The sequence below is a fragment of the Canis lupus genome, chromosome X (genome assembly GCF_011100685.1).
Source record: "Canis lupus familiaris isolate Mischka breed German Shepherd chromosome X, alternate assembly UU_Cfam_GSD_1.0, whole genome shotgun sequence".
Taxonomy (NCBI): domain Eukaryota; kingdom Metazoa; phylum Chordata; class Mammalia; order Carnivora; family Canidae; genus Canis; species Canis lupus.
In genome coordinates this window covers 120,290,484-120,311,034 of record NC_049260.1, presented here as the reverse complement: position 1 = coordinate 120,311,034, position 20,551 = coordinate 120,290,484, and the positions used below count along the sequence as shown (strand labels likewise).

The following is a 20,551-nucleotide window of genomic DNA, read 5'->3' as shown; positions in this document are numbered from 1 at the left end:
CGGGTCCTCAGGGGAGCCCGAGGCCAGACAGGGAGGCAGTGCAGTGAAGGCTCGTGAGGAGTGTGGGATTGGGAGGATTGTAGGATCCAGGGGATCGGGGGATCTGCGGCTCTGGCCACGGGGGGAGGCGCCCCAAGTGAAGCGAAGATGCCTTCTTTCCGCCCTTGTTTTCTCCAACAGCTGTGAGGCTGTGTGGGTGGGACCAGGGGGGACCCGCGGGCCCTGCTGTGCAGAGCGGAAGGGTTGCTGCGGTAGTTGAGGGACAGTCGCTCCAAGAGGGGGTGTTCGGGACACCTGACAGCCACGGCCGGAGCCCCGAGGGGGTGGCTCTGCGGCCTTTCTGAAGGCAGCCCGGGGGTGGCGGCCCAGGCCCGGGAGGCAGGCGTGCCTGCGCGGCCTCTGAGGGCTCCCCCCGACCACCCCTCCCCGTCCCCGCCATCTGTCCAGGACGTGCCTGTCGCCCCGAGCCCACACTGGCCCGAGTCCCTTTCCTGGACGCCCTTGTGCCCACCCTGCCCTCCCCCGAGAGTGCCCCTGCCGACCCGGCCTCCCGGCCCCGCGCTCAAGCCCCCGAGGAGCTGGGGTTGGGACTGGCCACCCCCACCTTGTCTGCCAGGCCTGTGTCCCCAAGCGGCCACAGCCGCCAGCGCGGGGCGGTCACACAAGGCAGAGCAGAAAGTGCACCAGGAAGGGAGGGTGCAGCCGTGAGCTTCGGGGCCCCCCTCTGTCCGGGTCCGTCCCCAGGCACAGAGTCTCCGGGACCGGGGGACAGGGGCAGTGCAGGTGGCGGAAAGCCCCCGGGCTCTGTCGTCCTAAGCTTTGTGTCTTGCCTTCAGATGCAGCAGAAGGTCAAGGTAATGCCGCGCTTCGACTACTCCTGTCCCTCTCCCGCTCGGCCGGTCCCCGGGCCCCGCCCCGCCGCCCTCGCTCCTGCCCCCACTGCCCGCCCCACCCCTCCCTGCCCCTCACCCACCGGGCTGTGGCCACACCACCTGCGGCTCGGCCGCTGTCCCTGCAGGGAGGCCGGGGCCAGGGGTCCCGTCTGGGGGTCGGCGCCAGGGGCTCCCGGTCCTCAGGTTCCCCAGGGCTGTCGCACTGACTGCTGAGTGTCCCCGTGTAAGGCGGGCTCCAGTCGCAGTCGCGCCCCCCCGTGAGCTGAGAGCCCGGGTGTCTTCGATGCCCCTGGCAGGGCGGTGGGGATGGAGCCCCTGAACCTGAGTGGAGTGGCTCTGGGGGGGCCAGGCCCGCCCCCCCGGGTGCTCACGGCCCTCCGCCCTGCTGGCTGGAGGAGCCACGTGGCCCGAAGGTGGGGACGTTGCAGGGAAGGCCGGACGCTGGCAGGACGCTGGTGGCCCCTCTGCAGCGGACCCCGTGCACCCCCTCCCCGCATGTGCCCCCCCTCCTGTGGCGCTTGGCTCCCTCTGCCCCTCCGGGCCCCCGGGCTGGCCCCGCCACCTGGCCCCGGGGCTCCCACAGCTGGCACCTGCCCTGCGGGGATGCGGGTCAGAGGCCCTTGCTACGTCCCTCCCGAGGACAATGTGGGGACCCCCCCCCCCCCCCCCCCGCGCCGGGTCAGCCGCTGACTCTGCTCCTCGCCCCCTGCAGAGGGTCTGAACGCCGACTACGTGAAAGGAGAGAACCTGGAAGCCGTTGTGTGCGAGGAGCCCCAAGGTGAGCCCTTCCCGGCGGCACGGGGTGCGAGTCGGGGGGGTGGCCCCGAAGCCTTCCCCGCGGGGCAGTTCAGCCAGAACTGGGCGTGACTGCAGGGACGAGCCGTTCCACTTCCTGACACCAGGGACGCTGGGGCCACAGCCAGGGCTGCCTGCGGAGTCAGGGACTCGTGCACTGGGGACTCTGGTCCTGGCGGGGGGAGCCGCTGGGCCCAGGCCAACGGAGCTGTCATGGGGGGCGGGGGGCAGCCTTTATTTTTTATTTTTTCTTCTTATTTTCTTTTTATTGGAGTTCAATTTGCCAGCATACAGCATAACACCCAGTGCTCATCCCGCCAAGTGCCCCCCTCAGTGCCCGTCACCCAGTCACCCCCACCCCTGCTCACCTCCCTTTTGGGGGCAGCCTTTAAAAGACACCTGGACTTTTCCTTCTGAAGACTGGGGGCGCTGCAGGGCCTCGGCTGACCCCGGAGCCCGTGTCCCCCGCACCCCGTGGTCGAGCGCTGAGAGTGGGAGCCATCGACGGATGGACGGGAGGTGTAAGGTCAAGCCGGGGCGGGGGGCTGTCACGGGAGCCAACGGCAGCCGCGGGGACGGCCCTTCACTTAGGACGGGGACCGCGGTGTGTGCCGGTCCTGCACCATCGGGCTCCGTGGCCCCCGGAGGAGAGCCAAGAACAGCCCCTCGGGGCCACTGGCTACCTAGTTCTGCGGCCCCCCAGCCGCGGCGACCAGGGCGTCCCCACTGGCCACAGGCCCCAGTGTCCCACCGAGGGCCTGTATTTGCCCCTTCGGCGCCCTGGGGGGACCGTGTCCCCCTCCTAATTCCTGTCTTCTCTCCCCAGTGAAATACCTGACGCTACAGACGCAGACTGCGGAGCCGCCACCCCCCGAGGCGCCCCGGATCTGAGGCCTACGTCGCCCTGGTGACCAGCTCCTTCGTTCCCGTGGACCCACCACCACCACCGTCCGCTTCTCTGATGACGCCATCGGCTTCTGATTCTAAGTTTTCCAGACGAACTCGGGGTGTGTGTGAGGCTGGTTTCTGAGCCTGCCCTGCCATGGACGCTCGGGGACGCCGGGCACTGGGGACACCGGGAGGACGGGGGGCAGGAAGACGCTGGTGCTCAGGGGTAAGAGCCGGAGCCCAGGGTAGCGCAACCCTGGCACGCTGCAGTGACGCCCCATGTCCCTGGCAGCGGCCTCGGGCTGCTGTCGCTGGGGACCCAGCTCACACCTGGGTTGCTGGGAGGCCCTGAGGCCCTGCCAGGAGCACAGCAGGGGGATCAGACAACCACCCACCCTCCCCCCCGACACACCACACACACTCTCCGCCTTTCTCCCTCTCCCTCTGTCACTCGCTCTCACATACGCACATGCGTGTGCGTGCACACACACCACCCAGCTCTTACACCCCTGGGCTTCCAGAGAGCTGGTCCAAGTGGTGGCTTTTCATTTATTTGAGTGCAAACATGCATGTTGTGATAGTCCTGCCCCGAGGTCTTAGGAACCTTCTGGACGAGTAGGCAGCTGTGACTCTTGGGCCTGATCCCCCTCTGGTTCCGTAGGCAGCCGCCGTGATTAGTGTTTAGGAATCATTGATGCATTGAAACGAGTATTCCCCGTGTACCCCGTGTACCCCGTGTACGCGCTTTGTTCGGTAGCAAAAGCTAGACGCTGGGCATGAGCAGCAAAGCCAGAAGCACGCGTGGGTTTTGCTTAAAATTGTAGTTGAGGGGGGAGGGGCCGCCCGCTGGGATTAGTGGCACTGGCCTGGCTCTTGGGTCTGGAATGATGGTTGTGTGTGTCCTGTTGGCCGGGGGCCCTCGGGCGCCGCGGGGCTGCAGGGAACGCCAGCACGCAGGGGCTGCCCGTTCACTTACTGGCGCAGTCTGGCCTGGGGCTAGCCTCCTGGAACGTTCCATGTGGCCCACGTGGGGTCCTGTCTGGGGGAGCCCTGCTGTCCGAGGCTGAGCTGAGGTCTCGAGCCACCATGTACTGGCATTGGGCTTGCAGCGTCCAGTAGCACCCCCGGAGGCCGGCAGGCAGGGGGGCCCTGTGGCCAGGGCTCCTGGCGCCCCCTTGTGCTGCACCGTCCCGTCTGGCTTCCGAGGGAACGGTTGGGGTCAGAGGCGACCCCGCAGGTGGAGTGACACATGCCTCGCATGCTGGCGTTTGTTGGCAGCTGCTTTAGAGACCCCGCGGTGCGGGGACTGTCCCCTGCTGCGCGTCCCCAGGCCGTCCCTCGGATGCTGGCCGCCACCCCGGGGGGCCCTCCCCCCTGGAGGGCGGCCTCCGTTGTGAGTGTGCAGGTGTGGAGCACCGAGGAGACCCCTCTGCGTGGGGGTGGGGGTGTCCCTGCCCAGGATGGGGGGGGGCTCGGGCGGTGGGGGAGGCCTCTCGTGTCCGTGGCCTCTGGCCACCCCGTGGGGGGGACCCGGGAGCAGGAGGGGGGGCTTGAGGCGTTTCACAGGTAGAAAACGGAGGCAGCACCGCTGGGCGGCAAGTTCCTTCCCTGCCCACCGCCGGGAAGGTAGGGGGCCCTGGTCCCCATGGCCCGTGTGTCGCGTGGTGTGACTGGGCCCAGCCTGGCGCTGGGAGCCCCGAGGAGGGGCCCCCCGCCCCCGCACCCCTGGACTGTGACGCGCTTGTGTTTCAGTGTGAGCTGTAAGCTGTCTCGCGTTTGCATTAAACGAACTGGAACCGACTGGCGCCTGTGCCCTGATGGCGGGAAGGGGGGGGCTTCTTTGGGAAGTGATGCTGGGTTCTCCCGGAGGCTGTGCCCCAGCCCCAGCCCCAGGTGTTCCCCCAGAAGCTCGGCGTTCTGGCCCTTGCCGGGGTGCCGATGGTGGGGCGGCAGGGCCCGTCCGGGCATGAGCGGACCTGGTGGCGGGCTCGCAGCCGGACCCCGGGGCCGAGTGGGAGGCGGCGGGCGTGGGGTCACCTGCGTGGGGTGGCGCTTCGGCGCCCTGCCGGCCGCTAGTGCAGCAGCACGAGCCCTCCCGCCCAGAGCCGCCCTGGGACTCCCCGGTATCCGCATGGGCAGCCGGGTGCCCGGAGGGGACAGGGGCGCGAGACCCGCGGGGGCTCCCCCAGAGGCCAGCATGCGAGCCGTGGACTCGGGGTGGGGGCCCCGGGGCTTGTCAGCGGTCTGCCCCCTTTGCAGCTCGGGGTCCCGGGGTCCCCGGGCCCGATCGCCCAGCCCTCCCCCACCAGCTTCGGGCAGACGGGCGATCCACGGCTACACGCGCCACATCCCCTTTGGGGCCGAGACGCGCGTGTGGGGTTCAGCGAAGGACTCGAGTCCTACCTCACACGCGTCACCTGGGCGTGGCACGGGAGACCACAGGTGTGGAAGGTGCTGTCATTTTTCCGAGGGAGGAATTGGGAAAACATTAAAAAAAAAAGTAGACGACCCCAGAGCAAACATATTATTTTAATTACAGATGGAAATACAGTGTATCAGATGAGGCGACTACGCGACTGTACCAGTCTTTACACACCTGCACCAGGGGCTTAGGTTCCATACGCTTTAAATAAACAGAAAGCAAGGGGGGTGCTCGGCTAACGGCACGAGGCTTCTAGCTGGGCCGGGTGGGGGCACCCGGGGGAAGGGGGCTCGCACGCGGACGGCCCAACAGACAGCCCGCACGAGGCGATGCGGCCCCGGGAGGAGGACCGCCACCGCCGCTGCCGGCGGGAGGACACCGTGCCAGGTCACTGGCCCTGTTCCTGTCGCGGGCAGACCACGTAAGTCGGCGCGAGCTGGGGGTGGAAAGAACCCGTCACCCGGTCCGGTTACGCACACACCTCCTCGGGTGACTAGTTTCCAACATAAAAAAGGACATAGGAAAATAAAGGCATGTTTCTCTTTTTAAAAAATACCTTCTATGTACATGACAGTAACTGGCGCAGGAGGGCCCCGGGCGGGAAGAGGACGGGACACTCGGGGGCCGTGGCGGGGCCAGGGCGGTGAGTGGGCACGACGGACACGGCCGACGAAACGGAAAGCGCTTGATGACGGCGGGAGCGGTCACCTTGCCACGCAGGCGGTCGCTGGTGGGCAGGATCACCCGGCCCGCGGCCTGCCCGAGGCCCCTCGGGGAGTGGCCCCAGAGCGCGTCACACGGACGTGTGGACGGGGGTGACCGGGTGGGACGGCGAGGAGCCCCGCTCGGAGGACGACGAGGCGCGTGTGGCCACCTCCCGCTGCAAGTCCTCCACCCGCTTCTGCAGCTCCGCCTTCACGGCCAGCAGCTCCTTGAGGTTCTGGTGAATGGGCATCTGGGGAGAGAGGGACACGGTGAGGTCCCCTGCAGCTCTGCCGACTGGCAGCACCGACACTGTTCCCACCCATCGCGAGAGGTGCAGGCGGCCACCCCGGTGATGACCCTGCTGGAGGAGGGCGCCTGGGGGGCCGAGCCCACCCCCCCCCCCGCAAGGCCTCCCCGGGAGCCTGAGGCCCGGAGGGGGCTGCCGTGGGCGTACGGGACTCCCGGCCTGAGGCTGGGTCACAGCATCACCCGTTCTCCCCCGGCCGGCCCAGGCAGCCAGCAGCCAGCTTGTCCCCCACGAGGCTCTCGGACCAGGGTGAGGTGCACCGGGGACGGGGGTCACCACCTGGGAGGCGCTCCTGGCCTTGTGTCCCTGATGCAGTGTGTGCACGGCAGCCGCAGGCCCGGGTCCTGAGCCTCAGCCAGGCTCCCTGGTGCCCAGCCAACAGCCTCCAGGGGCTGCTTTCTGCCGCCCCGACCTTGCCCTCAAAACCCTGGGCTCTGACCCCAGCCTGCCGCTCCTCACCGCTCCTCACCGCTCCCCCAGGGTCCTGCCTCTGCTCCCCTCCTGCATTCCAGAATCTTCTAGGTTTTGAGCCGTTCCATGCATGTGCAGCCCCCTGCCCCCGGGCTCTCCCATCAGGGCTGATCACCCCAGTCCAGGGAGGAGGGAGACGGGTAGGGAGGAGGCAGGCAGATGAAAGCGCAGGGTGCCAGGTCACTAGCGAGGAACCAAGTCCTGACATCAGGCCACAGCAAGAAGGGAAGGGACAACACTGAGGCTGAAGGGAAGGGACAACACTGAGGCTGATGCCAAAGACCCCCCCCAAACAAGGGGACGTTCCCTTATTTGCTGCTGATCCCCAAGGCCACCGCGAAGTAAGCAGTAGCTCCCCTCCTGGCCTTGCGGCCAATTTGGTGTTAATTCTCCTGTTGGGATCGTTTGGTTCCGAGGGAATCACACAAGGGAAACTTCTGGAGTCAGGTCCCGGACACGGGAAGTCCATGGAGGGAGCGCCCAGTGTCACACCCAGGACCTGAGGTGACCCTCAGGGATCTCCGAGCAGCCTTGCCTCAGGTCACTTCCAGTAAATCCAAGGCCCGCTCGGTAGAGAAGTGCCCAGTAGGGAGCCTCCCCCTGTGGGCGGTGGGTCTGCCCCGAGCCAAGAGGGCCCCGAAGGAAACGACGCAGCTCGGTCCCCCCTTCCACCCGGCCAACCCTCTGACGGAGGCCCAGGGAGGCGTGGTGCAGGCAGCCCACAAGCGCCCTCCTCGGACAGAAGGGGCCAAGCAGGCTGGTCCCCTGCCTTTCCTCCCTGTCCCGCCGGCCTGGCTCCCCATCCTGTCGCAGTGACGCCGGCCTAGGTGCCCACTCTGTGCCACCCCCCCACCCCCGTCTTTGAACATACTGCTGCTAATGAGCTGGCCCTGTGCACCGTGTGCCTGCCCAGCCTGCCCCCCACCGGCCTGCGGAGCCCCCAAGGCCCAGCCTGCTCCCCCCTCCCCCCTCCCTGCCAAGGCCCAGCCTGCTCCCCCCGCCCAGCCTGTTCCCCCCCCACGTCAAGGCCTGGCCTGCTCCCCCAAGCCCTCCCGCCGGCCTGGTTAGAACAAGAAGCGGCAGCCCGTGGGCCACCGGGCAGTTCTCCCGTCACGCTGGAGCCACAGCACTCCGTAGGCCTTCACATCACGCTCCGTTCCTGCTCCACGAGGTCTCGGCGAGGCCCGGGGACCTGGGCCCCAAGTGCGTGGAGCCACCGCCGGAGGGGATGGGACCCCGGCCCATGGGCACCCTGCAGGCCAGTGCACGGCAGCTCAGGGCCTGCCCTCGGTGCGGCCGATGGCTCCTGTAGCACGACAGTCCTGCCCGAGACCTTGATGGAGGCCAGTGCCGGCTGCGGCTCCCGCTGCCGTCACGGTGGCCATGGTCACGGAGTGCCGCAGACAGGACAGGTGGGAGGGCTTCAGGGCCAGGGCGGTGCTCTCGCGTTCACAGTCCCCAAGCATAGGGGGAAGCGCTCGAGCCCAGGGCTGCTCTTTGTCCCGCAGCAGGGCCTGTGCCAGCTTCCCTGCAAATGTTTCAGAAATCCCACCGTCTGTCCTCTGTGTCCCCCAGGATCCTATTTGGTGACTCTCTCCATGTGACCAAAATAAAGTGGGTTTCCTGCCCTCTGTCCCTGAGCCTGTCTTCTTGTTGCTACGACACACGACAGAACCGGGCAGGAAGGAACAGCGAGCCAAGGGCAGGAGCAGAACACAGGCAGAGGCCGGGAGGGAGCGGCGGACGCACACCTGACTTGTGTTCCTAAGTAAAAGGGACTCCAGTGACTGGAAGGAAGTGCCTAAGGGGTCCTGGGGGCTGGCATTCGAAGAGAAAGCAGCTGAGGTGAAAAAGGAGCATAGTTGTGGAAGCTGCCCTGTAAATCACTGGGCTTTCTGGGCCCGCACGCCCCTGCAAAGGCAGCTCTCTCTCACACGGCTCTCATTTTGTGGGCGATTCCATCTAACAAGCAGCAGTCGTCATGCCAGGGCCTACCCTTGCAGCGTATCCCCGTCGTCTGAGAGAGACAGAAGTTGTCACCACAGCTCAGAGGGGACGGCGGGGCCGGGGTGTGGAAGGCAGATGAGCTGCAGCCATCAGGTGGCCACGGGAGGCCGGCTCCGGGACCAGCGGGCCACTGTATGGCCACCCTCAGCTGCGCGACCGGGGAATGATGAGTCACGTGAGGTATGGGTCACTCGGAAGAGGGGAGAGGAAAGGATCTGGGGACCATGCTTGTGAAGAGGCTCTTTGGAGGCCACCGGCAACTGTTGTCTGACCCTGTGGCCTTCTGCAGAGATGCCGCAGAGCTAACGGGATGCGTGCTCATCGGCAGAACATCTGAAATTAGTTCCTAATGGCTCACTGGCCACACACTCAAAAACCAGTATTTCAGACATTAACCACTGACCACAGGACTTGGCCACATGTACATCGTCCTCATGGAGAAAAGAACAGACTGTCTCTCACTTCACATGTTCTCCGATAAAGAGAATGTCTTCCAGCTCTTACAGTTGGCACCGAGTCCACACTCCATCTGGTGGTTAGCACCGTGCTCTGGCCGTCTCGGGACCGAGGTCCCTCACGTCGCAGCACCCCTGCTGCTCCGTGCTCTCATGACATGGGAAGCTGCCACTGGCCCCTTCCGGCGGGCTGGAACCGTGCTAGTGCACCCGGACAGCGGGCGGGGGCTCAGTACAGCCAGTGGAGGGAAGTCTGCCTGCGGAAGGTCTCCTGAAGAAGGTTCTCAGAGCAGCGGCTGTTGGCCCAGTGAGAAGCAGACACCGGGGAAGCATTTCCAGAGGCGAGGGGTCGACAGGCAGCCCCCGGGATACAGGGCCCATCGGACCAGGAGGGAGAGAGGGGAACATGAGGCCTGGGTCTCATACCTGCCCCGAGAGGAAGACAAGTCCCAGGCTGGACTGTTCTGGAAAACAGTCCTGAGGGCTCTGAGGGTGGCAGAGCTGACCTAGAGGCTCTAGAGGGAGAAAGAGCCCTTGTGGCTAAATTTCATGGAAGAGAAAGCAGGATCAAAGAGTCAGGGGAGGAGAGGCCAGCGAGGAGCAGCTGGAGCTGTGCTGCTGGGAAAGGGAGTGGGTCAGAGAGGAGAGGCAGGAGCACAGCGACAGTGGGCATGGTCGCAGGGGTCCTGGGGTGACGTCTACAGGGACTGAATTTGCCATCAGGGAGGGAAGGCTAGTGAGGTGATGGTCCCTCCAAAGCTCAAGCACCAGGCAACAGCCAGGTGACATGAACGGCTGGGTCTCCCTCACGGTTAGTGGGGCCTGGGGATCGTCACGGGGTAACTGTCCACCCAAAATGCAGACACTGAAGTGCTGAGCCCCAGCACCACAGAGCGCACCTGGATGTGGAGACAGTTCCTCACACAGGTAGTTCGAGTTACGCTGAGGTCATCAGGGTGAGTCCTAGTGCAGTACAACCACTGTCCTCGTGGAGAAGGGGACACTGCACACAGGCTCGCACAGGGAAGGAAGACAACAAGAAGACACTGGAGAAGATGGCTGTCTGCAAGCCATGGGGTGGGGGGAGCCGGGAACAGACTCCTCCCTCAGCTCTCAGGGGGACCCGCCCCAGTCAACACCCTGATCTCAAGGCTTCTCATGTCAGGACCGTGAGCCCACACATTTCCACTGTGTTGCCCCCACCCCATCCATAGCCCTTGCTTACGGCAGCCCCAGCATCTGAGACATGAGACATGGCTGTGGAGACAGCAAGGACCCTGCGTGAGAACGGGGCTGGGGGGGAGCTGAGGGGGGAGCCAAAAGCAGAGGGGCAGGTGCCTGGGCCCAGCAGCAGCCCTGATGTCAAATGAGGCCCCAGAAGCCCACTCCTGGCACCCAAGCCAGTGAACCCAGAAGATGAAACTTCAAAAGACCCTTAGTTGAGAACCTTCTGTCCCTGGGGGCAGGGCCGCCCCTCCACGGGCCCCCTCCGCACTAAGCAGTGACCGTGCCCTCCCATGTGACAGTGTGCGGGGGGATGCACCTGCGGAACCGCAACCCCGAGCCGCAGCCTGAGCTTAGCCACCCAACGCCCAGGGCAGACACCGCCCGGCTGCAGGTCCTGCTGGCCACTGCTCGAGTATTGTTTTCAGTCTCAGAAAACATGACAATGAAAGAGTGTGGCGGGGAAGGGCGAGACTCTACCCCTTCTTCGAGGGGGCGTCTGTCTGCGACTCACCATGTGCCCTCTTTCTCCCGGAGCCTATAAACTAACCGAGTCATCGGAAATACTAAGAGTCAAGTGCAGTAACCGGTACGGCTGCTTCTATGTACCTGTAGCACAAGACAGAGGGGCTAAGATTTTAACTCTAAACTAGCCAAAAGAAGCTGCTAGAACATGAACACAAATGATTAAACCCTGAGAAGCAAGGGTGGGAGTAGAGGATGTTAATACTCAGCATGCACGCATTTCTATGCCACCACCTCCGCTTACAAAGATACGTATGCTCTTTTGCAAAGAACAAAAACATACCTGAGGCCTCATTCGCGGGTTCCATCGCACATAATAGTTTACCCAGAGTTCCAAATGACTCAGACTAGCAACAGGATACAAGACGTGGTTTTCATAATTCACAAAGAAAGGATTAGAAAATTCTTCGAGCTGGCTATTGACATATGACCATAGCGATATAGTCTTCGTATATACATCCTGAAAAACAAAAAAGGAATACCCTGAAATACATTCGACTTTTCTTCAGATCCTTGAGAATTTGTATTATGGAGAGAAAAGGACTTGAAGGAAAGGGGATCAAATGCTGAAAGATTACTGACCATTTACTGAGCCCTGCCCCCCATCCCTGATGCTATGGCATCACGAAATGACACGAAAACATACACTGGTTACTATCCTGAAAAAATGTATTGCTGAGTTAGGTGACATCTGGCGACTGCGTCTGTGTGAGGGCAATCGAGAATGTTGTTTTTTTTTTCTTGATTTTATTTATTTGTGAGAGACGCAGAGATAGAGGCAGAGACAACCCCTGAGCCACCCAGGTGCCCCAAACGTGAACTTTCTAACACCCACAGGTTGATGGGGCCCATCAATAACAAGTACATTTTTTTAAATTTCCAGTTTGCAGTCTGCTTTTGTGACTCTTAACATTAAGGACTGGGGCAGAGTTTGCAGAGAAGATTCCTTTCACTGGAGAATCATGGATACCTGGGGGGAAATGTGCCAGGGTGGGCAGGCTGGTGATGCCTCACATCAAGAAGCAGATACATCATCTCCCCACCTCCCGACCTTGGCATACTCGGTTTAGAGATGCTGGAACTATTTGCATTGCTCATGCAAAGGGAAAAACCAAGACCTCCAGACTTGGCAGGGCAGGTCAGGGGCAGACACGGACAAAGCACAGTGACAAAAGTCACAATCAGAAACCAAAGGAATAAAACCAAGACCTCCAGGCTTGGCAGGGCAGGCCAGTGGTAGACATGGACCAAGCACAGTGACAAAAGTCACAATTGGAAAACAGTAAAGCCAGCTGACTTCCTCACAAGCTATCTAGACAGAAAATTCCTTCAGGACCTTTTCCTATTTTTTTTTCTTTTCCTATTTTATACTTTGGATGTCTAGGAGGAACACCAGCCACGATGCAAGGGACCATGAAAAGCCGCAGTAATCATCACAGGAGGTGATGGCCTGGAATCGGCAGACTCGTGCCATCAACAACAGAGAAGACAGACTAGGGAAATGGGCCCTCACGTATGCAGTCAACTGATTTCCAACTGGGCCACCGAGAGAGTTCGGGGGTGGGGGGAGAGTCTTTGCAACAAACAGCGCGGTGATGACCGGTTAGCCACATGCAAGAGGATGGAGTTGGACCCTTGCCATACGCTGTCCACAAAAAGAACTCAAACCTGGGTCACAGACTGAAATGGAAGGGCTAGGACTACAAAACTCTTAGAAGGAAACACAGGCTCAACTCTTCATGACCTTGGGTTGGGCAAGGGCTTCCTGCGTAAGCAACGAAGGAAAACAAATTGGACTTTGTGAAAATGAAAGGCTTGTGTGTTTCAAATGAGACCGTCAAAAAAGTGAAAAGCCACTTCACAGAATGGGCAACAATTTTTGAGAATCACATATCCGATCAAGGACTTGCATGTCTCACGAATTTATAAGGGACTCTTACGACTCAATAATAATGACAACCCAACTACAAATGGGCAAAACATCTGAATAAACATTTGTTCACAGAAGATATACATGTGGCCAAGAGGCCCATGAAAACATGCTCCCACTATCATTAGTTACCAGGGGAATGTTCACCCAAACCCACAATGAGATGCCACTGGGGCTGGCTAGAATTAAAAACAAAAACAAAAACAAAAAAACAAAACAAAAAAAAAAACACAAGTGTCTGCAAAGACGTGAAGAAAACAGGCCCCTTACACATGGCTGGTGACACACTCTTGGTAAAATATTGGAACTTCTTTGGAAGCACACTCCCTGGCTCCCCAAAAGGTTAACCACACAGTTACTATACGACTCAGCAACTATACTCCTAGGTATATACCAAGAGAAATGAAAGCATATGCCCACACGAAACCTTGCACATTTGAATGTTCACAGCAGCGGCATTTGTAAGAGCCCAAAGTGGAAACGACCCAGAGGCCCATCTGCCACTGACCAGATAAACGAAATGTGGTCTGCCCGTACAGCGGAGTATTACTCAGCCAGAAGAAAGGAACAAAGTCCGGACGCCTGCTTAGACATGGATGGACCCTGACAACATGATGCTCAGTGAAATAAGCCTGCCACGGGAGGACAAATACTGTTCGACTGCAGTCCTATGGAATGTCCAGAGGAGGTGAATCCAGGGAGACCAAAGGCAGATCCGTGGTTGCAGGGGCTGGGGGAGCGAGGGACAGGGAGTGACTGCTCATGGGGATGGGCTTTTGTTTTGGGGTGATGAAAAGTTAATGGAGTTTATGAAATTAGATGGTGATGGTTGCACACTCTGAATCTATTAAAAACCACTAACCGTATACTCTTAAAAGAGTAAATTGTACTGTAGGAAAATTCAATCTCAAGAGCGCTGATTCTTTTAAAGAGCATATTTTGTCAAAAAAAAAAAAAAAAGACAGCCGTCAGGGTTTAAATTCTACAATGTGGACTTCATTCTTCTGTTGATTTTTTTTTTAATAGCTTTATTGAGATACAGGTCACATACCATAAAATTCACTCTAAAACTTCTTTTTTTTAAAGAGGTTCACAGGGCCCCATCATGCTGGGCCCGTAGGAATGTGGACCTTATCCTGATCACAGTGGAGGCCACAGGGAGGTTTCGAGCAGGGGAGAGGCACGTGAGGGCACTGAATAGAGTTGGGGAAGCTGCCCTGGTTGCTGGAGGTCAGAAATAGGGAGTGAAGCTCACTTCCTGGCAGCTGCCCTCCTCCACGAGAGAGTGGGGGCTTGAACTAGGCTGCGGGGCAGTGATGTGCGGCCAGATTAAGGAAGAATCTCTTCGGGGCACCTGCGTGGCTCAGTCGAGTTTGATTTCAGCTCAGATCATGACCTTGGGGTCCTGGGATTGAGCCCCTGTCGGGCTCTGTGCTCAGTGGGGAATCTGCTCGTCCCTCCCCCTCTGCCCCTCCCCTCTCCCCTCCCTCTCTATCATAAATAAATAAAATCTTTTTTTTAATCTCTTCTGGGGATCAGCTATGGCAGCTGGGGTGAGGGGGAGGGAGGAGGCAAAGGTGGCTCCTAGGCATTTGACCTTAGCACCTTGAGGGGCAAGGGTGCGCTTTAGGGAGATGCAAGGGAGCAGAAGAATAGCAAGTAGACCCCAAGATGAGATAGTGACCAAGAGAATAGTTTAGGGCCAGAGGAGGACCCGGGACTGGGTCCAGGCAGGCTCCTGGGTGACTGAAGGGCTAAAGGGAGGAGACTGAGTGGGGTGTGGGCACAGAATGAGGAGGTGATAGCTGTGGGGAAGTGGCAGAGGGAGGTGGGTGCCAGTGACCCACTATTTAATTCTCCAAAATTTAATAATGTTCTATTGTGCTGAGCCTGCAGGTGGTGGCCCTCTTGTCTTAAGTGGAGGACACTCTAAGCTGCCTTTCTGCAATGCCTCCTCACTTTTGTTCATTTCTTTCTTATCAAAATGAGGAGGAAAGGGGCGCCTGGGTGACACAGTCAGATGAGCATCTGGTAAATGGTTGGGCTCAGGTGGTGATCTTGGGGTCATGGGATTGAGCCCTGCATCAGACTCCACACTCAGCACAGAGTCTGCTTGAGGTTGTTCTCTCCCTCTGCCTCCCCAGCTCATTCTCTCTCTCTCTCTCCCCCCCCAATAAATAAATAAATCTTTAAATAAAAAAGAAACTGAGGGAGAAACAGGCAAAAAAGAACTCTAAGAAGCTGGGCGGCTGCTTCATTATCAGCCTGACAGATAAGGAAGTTTGGCTTGTGCCTAGACGGAAGCTCTGGGCTCCTCTGCAGACTTCTGCAGACCTCGCCTTCCTAGGCCTCTAAGTACCTGTCAGCTCAATGGAATGGAGAGTGAAGAGCAGACTCACATCATTTTGGAGTCGGTGTGGTAGAAAGTATACGAGCCTGGGACTTAGAAGTCCAGGGTCCAGAACTGACCCTCAAGACCTGAGAGACCTCAGAGAGCTGTGCACATGCTGGGTCCCAGCCCCCAGCCCACAGGCAGTAAGGGGCTTGGGTCAGACCACCTGGAAGATGAGACATGTGCGCTGGTGCTGCCGAGTGCTGGAAGGGCACCTGGGCAATGCCTCCATCTACAGATGGCAGCAGGGCTAGACCCAAGTCCCCCACCACCCAGCACCCCTTGTGCAGTGGGTTGTAGCAGGAAAGGCTCCTGAGCCATCAGGAGAGCAACACACAAGATGGAATCCACTTACCTCTTTGAATCGCTGCTGTTCACAGTTGCACAAAAACGTCCCAAAGAGACAGCTATAGAGGTGATCCAAAATCGTGATCAAGAATAGCTCGTTAAACTCGAAGGCTGAAGGAAACTTAAATGGAGAGAGAAGTAAGGTTTAAAGTTCCGTCTCTAAAACACAGTGGTACCAATTTTCTATGAAAGACAGCTAAAGTACAGCTTGGAATACAGGCAGAGATTACAAGGGAAACTGAGCCCGTGTAGCATTGAACTTGCTATGGTTTCAAGTCCAAGCTTACAGAGAGCTGGCTGAGGAGGCACCTGCAGGAACAAGAACTGCTGCGCTTCCTGATGCCCAAGAGGCATCATGTAGCTTCCATGTCTTTGTCGTGCTGGTAGAATGCAGCCCACGGTCACCCTTCTGCCAGAAGCTACTAGAAAGCTGGACAAAATACACGGAACAGCTGGTTCCAGACTCTGGCAACAGGCAGCATGAGGCTATGACAGGCCCCCGGCCCAGTAGGGAGACTGAGGAAGCAGGTCCAGCTTTTGTCCCGGCTTTCTGCCCGGACATACGTTTGGAGTCACAGAGAAGGGACGGGGCTCCCCAGCACAGTGTGTACCAAAAGTGACTCAAGAAAAAATGGCAAGTCTGTTGTCCAGTTAAGAAACAACTCATAATTAAAAACCTTCCCACAGAGAAAGCTCCACAAACATACGTCCCCAAGCTCTTAGCAGTGTCTAAACAAATTGACCCTGGCAACGTGTACAAAGTGTGATGCAACATGACCCACTGGGGTTTAGCTCGGGAATGCAAGGCTGGATTAACATCTGAAGATCAACGTTGAAAAAAATTAATAATTACTGTAATTCACCACATTAACAGAATAAAAAAACAGTCATATGATCATCTCAGTTATTGTTTTAGGTCATTCTTAATGGGTTTTTGCAGAATTCAAACAAAGACTTTACCATTGCCAGGAGGCTCTAGCCAGAAGCTGGCATTTAGTGGCCATGAGGAGACGGTCTGGAAATGATAATAATGATTAATGATGACAACGATACTCCTGGCAGCAGGCACGCATGGGGTGCCTACCACGTGCCAGGAAACACAGTGGGGTACTGCAGGCGGCACAGCCAATTCGAACCAAACCAAAGCAGACCACCAGAGAATTTTTATTTCAATCAGTTTCCTTTAAAGTACTGAGCTGTTCCCCAAGCAGAGCGCTGCCTGCACACTCACATGACTAATCCTGCCACCTCGAGAGAGACACCCAGGGTCACCGACGCCCATATTACTTTCCCAGGCTAGGGACGAGCTTCCCGGTGAGAAATAATCATCAGTCCAGGACTGTCCAAGCTCCACCTGTGCTTTTCCTCGCCAGGCTGCTTATCACATTAGCCAACCTACAGATGTCTGCACAGCTACCCTGGATTCAGAGGTGCCGCCTCGCTCCACCTTAAGGACTGTTCCCAGAGAAACACACAACTCTCTTCTGAGGAGCCAGCTCAGGATTCCACTTTGTCAGAAACCTCTGGAAACTCGCTGTGGTGGTGGTTCTTACCTGCATTCTTGTTCTTAGATAGACTAAATCTGGCTGAAATGCTGGAGATAACTACTGATGAATCCCCCTCAGAGTCTTTAACTTGCAATTCCACCGATGGCCTCACATTCCAAATGGCCACCCTTTGAAACACCAAGTACATCACGTCCACTTTTCCCAGCATTTTTCTATGCGGTTTAGTTACGCTCTATTTATGAATCATTGGCACCATGAAATTTATGACTGATAAGCAAATATATAACGTTTACGTACATTGAGGCTTTATTAAATCAAGGATAGAAATGGAAGACCTAAACTTTATTTTCATTTAAATTATACATTTATTCACAGGACCGCAAAGCTTCTATGGACACATTTTTGCAGTCAAGTGAATCTTTATCCCTAATCCTGAGCCTGCATTCTGGACCTGGGAGCTTGGTTGGGCATGTTCTAGCACCTCTGACTACAAGCCTTATTCTGGCCAAGTGGGTCCCAGGGCTGGTAGGTCTAGGCTGGGCGGGACTCAGCCTACACCTGTCAGCACCCCCAGAACTGGGACATAAGAGCTGGATCTATTGGTGCTCCATCAGGACTTCTCTTCACATCCAAATGGTGCTGTGGCCTCGTGCTCAGCTCAGGAAACATTTCATCAGAGGAAGTGCCAGCAATTAGAGTAATACAAATAAAATATTAAGTCTTATGATTCGTAATTTGTTTTGGCCTCTTCTCCTGGAAACTATACCATATGCCTAAAAAAGATGTGCTCAAAAAGTCCATAGGAATCCACAATGAAATTCTGCACCTCTTCCATGGAACAAAAACATGAACCACTATTAAACCCATTCAAAAGGGCAGAAAGTCTATTAAACTATGGTTATTGTAGAATGTTTGTGACTCTTCTCTGAAGAGCCCCTCAATTACTTTTGCCTTAGATCCTTTTATATCAATTTGTGCATGCAGGCTAGTTAATTTTATCCCGAGATTTCTAACAATTTCATGCGGATTTAGCTTACTTGATTTAGCAGTAGGCAACCTCCAAATAAATTAATCTTATTACATTAATGCATCTTTCCTAACAAGCTACATGTCTCATCCACTTGTTACTTAACTAATAGACTGAGCAGTGATATTTCTGCTTCTATTGCATTAACAATGTTGTTTTAAGAAACATTAATTATACACATTTCACAGACAGGATCTTAGAGCTGAGAGGCATCTAAAATCTAATCTAAACCCCTTGTTTTGTTTCTTAAAATCCAATAAACAGCACAAAAATGATCTAGATTAGACATGAAACCAGGCACTAAATGGTATGAAGCATGGAAGGCAGTTTGAGGATATTATACACGTACACGCACACGCACGTGCGCACACACATTTGGCATTCAGGAGGAAGCAACTTTACATCCACAAAAGTGGCACTTATCCCCTCAGAAGCATCCTTTGTGCTCAGCCTTGTTACACAATTTTTTGTTTTGACCTAAATGTAACCATCATTTAATTTTGCTATTGGCTCAACGAATACAAACAGCAAGAAGTTCATGGTGCTAGAAAACAGTAAGACCTCAGGGCCAGCCTCTGTGCTTTCTGAGTACATATTCACTGTCACCTGCCATGCATCCCACCACTGCCTACTTCTGAGATCACCCCTCCAAGTGGCTGCTCTGAATCAGCTGGGACCTAGCACTCAGATAATACAAGAGCCCCATCAGTTTGGGGAAGCTGGACCGAAAAGTAACAGTGAGTTACTGTTAGTAACTGAGTGCGGGACTCAGGACTCTGGGAGGTCTCCTCTGGCTGATTATAACCCCTCCCCTCTTTGCTTTCCTATTTCTGAAAGTATGCCCGCTCTCGCTAGATCCTTGCTAGTGAGATCCATGAGAAATGCAGACTCACAGGCTTGGGGTCCCAGATTCACAAATCAGAATCTGCATTGTAATAATATCCCCACATCCAGTGCCACCTTCCCTCCAGCGTCAGCAGGAGGCTAGGCCTGACAATTGCCATCTCTAAGTCCCCAGGGGAAGCTGAGTCTACTGGCCTCAGGACTGCAGTAGGACAGAGCCCGTGTCTAGATGATGGTCTCCTGCCTCACTGGCACCTCAGAACCATATGGGGAACATTCCAGAACTACACACATCTGGGCTTCTCACTAGGCCCACAGGAGGAAGGGTCCACGAGGGCAAGGCCCAAGCATGTGCGTCCTTAAAAGTCTCCAGGTGCTGCCAGTGTGCACTCGGGTAGACAGTGAGGCTGGGGTCACCTCCCCGCCCCAGATTCCTCCCCCAGCCGATGGCTCATGAGGAATTGCTGCTGGAAGGGGTCCAACCTGAGGTGGAGCAGGGCAGCAACGGCACCATGGTGGTGCTCGAGCTCTCTCCTGCCCCCAACACATACCCCCACTGGTCACAGTGGCACACAGGGAGGAGTTTCAAACAGTGGTCTATCAGACTTACGAGCCTCGGGGGTAGGGGGAGATGTCCTCTGAAACAGCCCTGTGGTGATGGTAATAACGTGGCAGGAGGGTGGAGTCACTAGAGGTCGCCAGCACTCCGTCCGTCTGGTCCTCTTCACGTGACTAAGGCAGCCTTGGCCAGGCCTCAAAGCCAAGAGGAAGGAGAGCACCCAGGCCACAGCTCTGACCTCTGACTGTGTCCCCACCCCCGCACAGGCACTGAGGAGACTGCCCGTCCTCTACTCTCTCAGTCTAGGTCTCTCTGTCTGTGTCCCTCTGTCTCTCTGCCTGCATGGGTCTCTGCGTGTGCGTCTCTGACGTGCTCTTCGGCTCCATCTCCTAGCATAAGCGGAAGACCCCAAACTTGGGCTCAAATGTTAGAGACTAGGGAATACACAGCACCTGCTCAGGGCCTGCTCTGAACTGAAGCCATGGGGGGCCCAACCAGCTTAGGGAAAGGGATCCCTGCAGGGCCGCCTGACTTACTAGGGCTCCGCGCGTTACAGTTTGGAAACGAAGCACCAGCACCTTCCTATCCAACTCCGGTTCCTGGACACTCCCGTCCCTCAGTGACCTTGCTGCAGGGGCGCCGTGGGGGCCCAGGGCAGGTGCACAGATGCCTGGGTTCGGGGTCTGACACCCTCCTGTCTGACACTTCACTTACATCCCTGTTTCTCACACTTGGCCCTGCTCAGCAGGGGGCTTTGCCTCCTTCCCCGGTGGAAAGGGAGCAGAAGCAGGGGCCTTGGTCTGCAAAGCTGGCAGATAGGATGAGTGACAAAAGCATTTGCATGAGAATAGGAACTTTTGGTGAGAAACTGATAGTCCCTAATTTTCTTCTTATACTTCTAAACAAGTTCGAATCAAACCGAGTTAAATAACAGAAGGGGGTCATATTTTTACACACCTACATACATCTTCATTTTGAACGAACATGCATGTTTATCTAATCTTCAACTTTCAGGTCAGAAATATACTTGAAATTTCTCACCTGTCTTGTCATTTGCCAAACACAATCAATAAACTGAAGAAATATAGGGGATCGGTCAGCATCCGCGTGGTTGTCATTGCCATGGCCCACTCTCTGAAAACAAACAAGAGGTTCAGCATGTGAACATGAGCCACAGCCCTCTGAAAAGTCGCTTAAAATTGCCTCACGGTAGGCATCAGGTCTCATGTGTATTTCCCAAGACCTAACAGAA

General features: G+C 57.0%; 2 protein-coding genes across 14 annotated transcripts in view; one reads left to right on the top strand and one right to left on the bottom strand.

Annotated features, from left to right (window-relative positions):
- The window catches only part of CD99L2 (CD99 molecule like 2), a 94,801-nt gene extending 90,424 nt beyond the window's left edge, over positions 1–4,377 (top strand). Inside the window, exons 8-10 of one of the 2 annotated variants that reach the window (XM_038588557.1) lie at positions 837–854; positions 1,606–1,671; positions 2,515–4,377. In XM_038588557.1, coding sequence (XP_038444485.1) covers positions 837–854; positions 1,606–1,671; positions 2,515–2,579 — 149 coding nt within the window. In that variant the 3' untranslated portion in view covers positions 2,580–4,377. The remainder of the gene's footprint in view (positions 1–836; positions 855–1,605; positions 1,672–2,514) is intronic. The other variant, XM_038588558.1, reaches the window with a different exon arrangement.
- Positions 4,378–5,086: 709 nt separating this feature from the next.
- Positions 5,087–20,551, bottom strand: part of MTMR1 (myotubularin related protein 1) — a 64,027-nt gene continuing 48,562 nt past the window's right edge. For all 12 annotated transcript variants that reach the window (XM_038588547.1, XM_038588546.1, XM_038588545.1 and 9 more), the window contains 4 exons: positions 20,341–20,433; positions 15,370–15,483; positions 10,976–11,152; positions 5,087–5,953 (listed from right to left, as the gene is read on the bottom strand). In XM_038588547.1, coding sequence (XP_038444475.1) covers positions 5,792–5,953; positions 10,976–11,152; positions 15,370–15,483; positions 20,341–20,433 — 546 coding nt within the window. In that variant the 3' untranslated portion in view covers positions 5,087–5,791. The remainder of the gene's footprint in view (positions 5,954–10,975; positions 11,153–15,369; positions 15,484–20,340; positions 20,434–20,551) is intronic.